The sequence below is a fragment of the Labrus mixtus genome, chromosome 9 (genome assembly GCF_963584025.1).
Source record: "Labrus mixtus chromosome 9, fLabMix1.1, whole genome shotgun sequence".
Classification (NCBI taxonomy): domain Eukaryota; kingdom Metazoa; phylum Chordata; class Actinopteri; order Labriformes; family Labridae; genus Labrus; species Labrus mixtus.
Genome location: NC_083620.1, coordinates 27,308,504 through 27,316,857, shown reverse-complemented (window position 1 = coordinate 27,316,857; position 8,354 = coordinate 27,308,504). Strand labels below are relative to the sequence as shown.

The 8,354-nt window shown below is 40.9% G+C and overlaps 1 protein-coding gene across 1 annotated transcript in view; it reads right to left on the bottom strand.

Annotated features, from left to right (window-relative positions):
• Positions 1 to 355: 355 nt before the first annotated feature.
• Positions 356 to 8,354, bottom strand: part of sae1 (SUMO1 activating enzyme subunit 1) — a 17,553-nt gene continuing 9,554 nt past the window's right edge. Inside the window, exons 7-9 of the mRNA XM_061047207.1 lie at positions 5,225 to 5,369; positions 4,076 to 4,145; positions 356 to 676 (exon numbers count right to left, since the gene is read on the bottom strand). Of these exons, the coding sequence (XP_060903190.1) occupies positions 584 to 676; positions 4,076 to 4,145; positions 5,225 to 5,369 (308 nt within the window). The 3' untranslated portion in view covers positions 356 to 583. The remainder of the gene's footprint in view (positions 677 to 4,075; positions 4,146 to 5,224; positions 5,370 to 8,354) is intronic.

Sequence of the window (8,354 nt, the reverse complement as noted above, 5' to 3'; positions counted from 1 at the left end):
ATAAATTAAATTAAGTTACAAATCAAGAATTTAGATTTTGCTTTTTTACAACAGGATCAGCATCATGAGCCATCACTCAGATGTTGAAGTTCATCTTATTTTTGGGTCTTACCTCCATGTTTTTAAATCTGCAAATTAATGAACACTGAATGCAGAGGAGCTGTCTTTATCTGTCAGAACGTGCAGCTACACCAGGCTAGTAAAGGGTCGTCTACTTTGACATGATTGACAGAATAAGATCCAGTTCTTGTGATTAAAGCGAGGCAGGAGTGTCTGAGCATCATACTGTCTTACAGGTGTGATTATTTCAGGTGTGATAGCATGGTGTTGCAAAGTCCAAGCTGACAACATGATCAGTCCAGAGACATCAGAAGGTTTTTATCCAACAATGTTTTATTAGCAAAATGTAATCATAAAAAAAAAAAAAAAAATCCAACGGTGAACTTGAGATCCAACAACAACAAAAAAGAAACAAACAGATGTATTTGATGATTTATGGAGAAGGAACTGATATAAATAATCTGACGCAGCAAACTACAGGTACAAAAAAGAGAAGTTTGCCGTCTCTGTGTGTGAAACTGGTTTAGTTTGGTCCGAAGTAATCCACAACGCCGTTCCCTTTACGAGCATCAAAGAAGAAGAAGTTCCTGTGAGGAGGGTCTCTTTGGGACAGAGCCTGAACGAGAAGACAAAGAGAAAGGGAAGAGATCGATTACACCTTTAATGAATCACCACGGTTATACATTCCTACTTCCTCACTCCTTTCAAATAAAGAGGCTTGCGGGCGCTTTTATTTTTGTTTTGTGTTTGAAATGTTTTTAAAAGGAGACGCTGTGATGCACGTTCAATTTCAGACTTTGTGTAACACTAAAGTCCACTCAATCAATCAATCAATCAATCAATCAATCAATCAATCAATCAATCAATCAATCAATCAAAGCATGACTTCATGTGTCATTGATGAGGCTACGTTCAACACTGTTTTAGCTGACTTGTAAATTCTGCCACAGTGCATCCTGGGATATGTAGGCACTGCCTGCACAGAGCAGCTGAAGAACTGGGCTTTAGGAGTCAGTGGAGCACACACACACACACGCACACACACACTTCCCATCAACCCCTGAGTGGACATCCACAGTAAACACGGTCCCTTCAAAGCGGTCAGAGGTTCAGACGTCTTTGTGTGAAATCAGTCAGATTAACCCGGCCAGACAACGCTCAGCCAGTTACAGCAGATTTCATCATCATCATCATCATCATCATCATCATCGGGACGGTAAGCTGGCCTTGTGCCAGTATAAGACGGTCTGATGTTTTACCGTCTGTCCCCTCCCTCTTACACACACACACACACACACTCTCTCTCTCTCTCTCTCTCCCTGAACTGAACTCAGCCTGAGGTCAGCGTGCACACAGCTCAGTGTTTTGAGTATTCCTCACACACACACACTGGTGAAACTTTGTGTGTCAGACTATGTGCATTAAATAATGATGCAGTTTTTTTTTTTTTTTCTATCTGTGAGGTGAATCTCAACTATTCCAACGACCTCGGTAACCAGACAGTCTGCGAATCCCTTCAGAGGAAAACTTATGAACTCACTCATGAAGGTCAGACATCGAAACCTAAATTTAGAGCTTTTCAATAATTCAGCAGAAACAGTCGAGAAATCTGACAAAAACAAAAGTCATCACATGAGATAACAGGCCATGTGCATTCTGAAATTCATGAATGATGAATGTAATGATGACCTTTTTAAACTACACTGTTTATCCTGATATGTTTGTACCCTCCGCTTGTTGTTAAACTATCGACTCTCACTCGTACCCACAACAAGGTGACCACATCAGTTTCTGAAATATGTGACAAACTGCTAAGCAGGGGAGGCTGCTTTTCAGCATTAGTGTCCCAGGTAGATGGATCGCCATTATTTATTTTTTAAAAATGTATTTAACCAGGAGAACCTCTTTGAGATTAAGAATCTCAGCTACAAGAGAGTCCTGTTCAAGAGGGGCAGGGACATAAACAACAATTACAGACACAGATCAGAATATCCTGAGTCAGAGAGCAGCAAAGTAAATATTCAAAACATCTACAGCCTGAAGCATCTTCATCAGCTCCCCCAGACACAGATCCTCCTGCAGGAGATTCCAGCGTACCTGAAGATCCTTTTCCTCATTACCAGACTCACAATGAGAACCGACAACAACAACTTTTTGTGAGAGGGTCTCAGAGCTAAGTCTGAAGCTTCCAGGAAATGCAGACCAGCTGACCGGATCATACAGAGTACCAGGATGAGTCAGGGCACTCAGATTTGTTATGAGCCTCAACGCACCTCATGAAACGCACATGATATCCAGCAGTCAAAGATTCACTGAGATGACGCATCAAATATAAAAACATCAGCGTAATATCTGCCTGAGGACCTGAGAGAGGACTCGACAACTCTATCTATTTCAGTGTTTCCCCTACCATTATATTATATATATATGTATATATATATATATATATATATATATACGGCCCCCCCGAAGGTCAAGTAAAAAAAAAAAGATTTATTTTTGGGCTTTTTGTGCCTTTATTGTAGAGATAGGATAGTGGATAGAGTCGGAAATCAGGGAAAGAAGTTAATTAAGGATACCTTTCAGATAGAAAAGGACAGCTGTCATTAAAAGTAACACATGAACACCAAGATTCCTTCAAGTGTTTGTGTCGTCGTGTCGGCTTGTCCCCACCCCCCCAACGCTGTAAACCTAGGGGAAACACTGTATCTAATGTGTTTTTATCATGCAGAGAACTCTTTGCGTTCTCAGGACTTCTTTATGCTCTCCGTCCCAAAACGCTCGGACAGAAATTGAGGAAAAAGGCTTTTGGATACTCTGCACCCTCAGCCTGGAATCTGTTGCAGAACGACTTAAAGCTCAAGGAGCTGGTGTCCTTAAATGTTTTTAAATCTAAAATGAAAGACATGGAAGCAGATTCTACAGGATGTCGATGCTTTAGCTCGTCTGTTTGAACTACTGCCTCCCTGATCTGACTCATAGACGGTTCTGTTTTAATCCAAAATGTAGAGTTCTGTCTCTCTTTGTATTTCCGTCTGTAACTTTGTATGTTTGCTGCTGCCTGTCTCGGCCAGGTCTCCCTTGAAAAAGAGGTTTTTAATCTCAATGGGACCAACCTGGTTAAATAAATAAAAAATAATAATAAAAATAAAATAAATAAAATAAATAAAATAAATACAAATAAATAAAATAAATAAAATAAATAAAATAAATAAAATAAATAAAATAAATAAAATAAATAAAATAAATAAAATAAATTTAAAAAAAAAACGGAAAAATTTAAAAAGCAGATTGAGAGTGCTTATTTGTGCTAGCATGTATTTATATTTTGATCTTCGTATTTCTTCCTGCTCTGAACATTGTACAACTACATTTTCTTGATTTGCTCTTTTATAAATAGTGATGCTGAATGTAAAGTGCATATTGTTGCCCTGTGTGTGAAATGAGTCGTATCAATAAAGTTTGACTCGACCTTAAAGTCGTGCCCGTGCTGTTCTGTAGAGGATCCTTCATTAGTCGTTTGCAAAGCGCTCAGATGTGACTGTCCTCTCCTTATAGCGGACTTTGAATACGCCAACATAAAGACTTAATTTTCCCCCTCTGACATGTAAACAAAGATCTCATCAGTTCAGCCTGTATTCTGTGTGTGAATACAAACAGTATCAGCACTGTGGATGTTATCCAATGGATGTCACAGAAATGCTCCCATAATGTTCTTTAACTGTGCGTTATCAATGAGGTGATTCTTTTCAGAATAAATCACTCCTCCTGCCGTCAGAGCGTCACACTGTTTTTCTCTGTGGACACACTGAGCAGAGTCTGCCGTCTCTCTGAAGCTGACCCAGAAACCAGCTGAGTGGCCACCTGTCAACGGGCTGACGCGCTCACACACACCAGACCGCACCGTCTCCATCTTTACTACAGCGGAGTAAATATCATACCGGTCCTCACAGTCGAGAGAGCAGAGACTACAGCTCTGATCCTTCTTTGTTACTGAAACCTCCCTAATGTTTACCTTGACAACTTCCTGTCCCAGAACTCCTCCCACCACGGCACACACTGGAGACATCTCAGAGAAGCAGAAGCTGAGGACGAACAGAACAGAAAAACAAATTATGATGCTGAGGAAGTGAGAAAGTTCACAGAACAATCTTCATCCTGAGCCCTGCCAGCTCCCCTGATCATTAAGTGACTTTCTGCTGCTGCCTGGCAGATGAAAATGTTTCATTCTTGTTTTATTAAATCTGTTCTTTCATTCTCATTAATCTGATGTTATGGGTGACTTATTTAAAGAAAACAGAAACAGGTTGCTGGGCATTTTGAAAATGTGCTGCTGATTGTGCAGGCACGACTCTGAATGACATGTCTGATGTGTTTAAACTCACAACTTTTAAAAACTTCCCGTCAATCCTAGATGAACTGAATCATCTGCTTTTTATTTGGAGTTCTTGCTGCTCCCATCTGACCGGAGTTACATCCCTCCAACATGCAGACAAACAGACTGAAGAACACTTTTGTCCTGACTGCCGTTAGCCTCTGAAACAGCTCTATGCGATCTTTATTTATGATATTTATTAAATGTCTTTTTTGATGGATTAAGTGTGTTTGTGGGATGGTTTGTCTGGTACTGCTGGCTGTAAAGCAAAATAACCCTTGAGGATCATAAGACAGTGGAGGCATGGACTTTTCATCATCACATTTTGCATTTGCAGATGGAGGTGGATAATCTTATTCAGGAAGTTGTTTAGTCCCTGATATTAAGTCGGCAAGGCCACAGATTTTCAGACTTTGGGGAAAATATAAAAAATATTTAACCGGAGGTACACTCTACGATTTCAGCACAATTTAGACTATTTTGATTTTTGAGTCTTTAAGTCGACTGCTTGTATGAATTTCTGGCATGTTTGATATTTTGGTGGTTTTACTGCACACACTCTACATCACAGAGTGAACTTTATGAAGAGCTTGTTTTATCCTTGATTTAAAAGTATTTAATGTGTGTAGAAAAACGTCTACATTTAGAATAAGAGGTTTTAGATGCTGTGATTGGGTGAATGTAGCTGGAGACTCTCTTCAACACGTTAAGATCTGTTCATTACACATGAGCCTCGGTTGTTTGTTTTTTCAAAATGTTGCCATACTGAAGTCAGAAGACGCTTCATACCTCACAAATTCATCACTCAGGAGGTCGCTCCGCACGGCCAAGGCCTCCAGGACATCATCCCGGATCTGTTTCAGCAGCTGACTGTCCTCAGCGAAGGCCTGTGGGTCGGGGTCACGACCTTTGTCCGTGCGAAACTTCAGCAGAACTGTGGAGACGACAGAGAGACGATGGAGAGATCTTAAAAAGAGGAAGTAACATCAACAGGAGGAAAGAAAAAGAACCGTTCAGAGGTCTGGAAACAAGAGTGAGAAACTTTTTTTTTTTTTTCCTGGAGCAATATTTTCCATCCACGGTGATCTGTTGCATTAACGCCGTCTGTAGTTTCATCACGCATTATAAGTGACAGCCACACTCAATTATCATCTCGTGGAAAGACGTCTCATCTCGTCTGCTGTTTTCTTTTCAAACACGATAAGATCAGTGTGTGGTTGCACCATCAACCATTTTCATACGTTTATCCACATCAAATTAAAATATGTGCATGTGAAGACTGCTGCACACATGCAACCTGCACATGTTCAGTGAGGAAACACTCTTTCCTGTGTCGGCTGCAGGGTCGACTGAGAAATCAGAAATGTGCACTTTTATTTGGTCCTGAAGATTTCATCAACACCAACAGACTTCTCTAACTCTGCCACACACATCAACACCTCGCCCCCGTGTTTCCTGTTCGTCCATTAACTTCAACCGCAAGAGGAAGTCCTCCCACGGCCATTTCCACCAGAATGGCAGACACACACACACACACACACACAAATACAAATTAAAGCAGTGAATCACATCGGCACCCCAGCTCTGCCCTTTATCATTTACACTTTGTTAAAGGAAAGTTAAAGGCTGGCACAAATGGCATCACAAATCAAAACAGAGTTTCATAAGAGGATCTAATAACGAGCACGAGGTGGAACAACGATCGTAATCTCCAAACCGACACACCGAGTAGTGACACAGATTACAGGATAAAGTGGAGGCGTAATATTCAACATGGACCTTAATGTTGACGCCTGCATGAGACATGTTTAAGTATGTAATTAAATAAAACAAAAGGAGTCATTCAGCCTTGTGCGCCGTGATTCTTCTCATCTGCTGTCTGAGATGATGTTTCCTGCCATCATCTGCACCAAGACTGACAGTGCTGTGCTGCACAGGGCATCAACCTCTGGTTTGATTTCCTCTGCATGAGAAGGTCAAATAGTTATATTTACCCCTGTTTTAAATGGTGTGTTGGTATTTTTAAGCACAGGTCATATTGCAACATAATAGAGATAAGAGAAAGAATACACCCACTGGAAATAAATTCACTTCAAACACTCATGTGCAATCATATTTTAAAGTCCTCAAATACAAATGTACAAGCTGCAATATAACATGTTCAACGTTTTCTGTGCACTGTGTGTGTGTGTGTGTGTGTGTGTGTGTGTGTGTGTGGTACTTTTTACTCCTGTGAATTTATAAACCACATGAGCAAAGACTGCAGCTCTGTAATGACTCTTTGCTGCTGTAAACCCTGAAAATGTTAATCCATTGTGGGATAAATAAAGGTTCATCTTTCCTGATCTGTTGTTTCAAACTGTGTTGCAGGGCGCCTAGCGGGTTATGTTGTGCACTCCATGTACAGAGGCTGTGGTCCTTGTAGCAGCAGCCAGGGGTTAAAATCTGACCTTTGCCCTTCACTTCATGTCTTCCCCTCTTTCTCTCCTCCCAACACGTCCTCGCTCTCTTCATCTATCTGACCTAATAAGGCCAAAATGTTCAAGAAAAACAACACTCCTCTAGCCCGGCCCACTTTGAAATACAAAATTACGCCGGGGCCCGTTATAAAATAAAAATGATGACTACAGCTATCGCTTTCAGCTAGGGTGAATGACAGGCCTTACTTATCACTTAAAGGGTTGACTCATGGTAAATCATCTTTATTGTGACATGTTTGTTCACACTTTGGGAAGCACTGCTCTAGCCTGTTGTTAGTTTGACTGAAAGTTAGGCTGAGACAAGATTTCCAACATGGCGGCTGCTGCTGATGAGCCTCCTGAGCCCCCTGCAGGAACAGACAGGTGACATCACTCAGGCTTCATCCATTCATATTTACAGTCTAAGTTCAGCTGCAGCTCGCTGACCTCTGACCTCTGAGAGAGGTCGGTCAGGTAACCCGAGGATGTAATGAACTGTTCTGAACAGCCCTTCTGAAGGACCCATAAAGACACTTCTGCCAGAAGGACGAGCTTGAATTTGCACAAAACTTTATGTATGGTGCATTTCTTCAATTTAAAGTCATCGCACATTTGTACGTACAGTAGCTGAAACGTCGTCTTTAGGATGGTAAAGTTTGACTTGACTCGATCAGATTAAGACGTGTTTTTATTTCAGATATATTCAGTAGGACTTCATTCTTTCATACTTGAATAAATAAATGTATCAGTATAAATATGTTTGTGCTGTCCTCATCATTTCTTAATGTGTTAAACTTATATTAAACATTTTTTATAATTTAAGATAAAAGACACACGTACAGACACACATCATCTGCGGACTGCGGTTCTGATCACCCGACTGTTCCTAGTGAGACAGGAAGCAGTTGTAACAGAGGAAGAGCCACTTCCTCATTGGTCGCCCCAAAACAACAACCGCTAGCTCCAATAATAGCAACAGTGAAGGAATTAAAAAAACACTCCCTCCTGTCTCTCATTTACTAAATAAAACAACAACTGGGCAGTTTTTCCACCCGACGCTCATCATCCTGAAAACGGGGCGAGGCTGCTGAGGGTAGCTGGGTTTCAGGTGTGTGTGTGTGTGTGTGTGTGTGTGTGTGTGAGGGGGGTTTAGATTGAAGGTCAAGATGTTCAAAATCGAGACAACAGTGGATGGAAAACAAAAACAGCCCTTTAACAAACTTCACATTGAGCTGACCTGGAATAAAAACACCATAAATTTATGTTTTCTTGAGTTATTTAACGCCCTGCTTCGGTCTCACAGCGGCTCCTCTGGTTGTGTCTGAAGTTGCTTACGTCCAATAGATGACCGTCTTATAACTCCTCACATGTGTTTCTTTAATGTTTGCTTCCTGTCAGAGGCTCACTGATGAGATTACACTTTCATTGGGTTTTATTCAGACTCTATAAAGTTAACAACA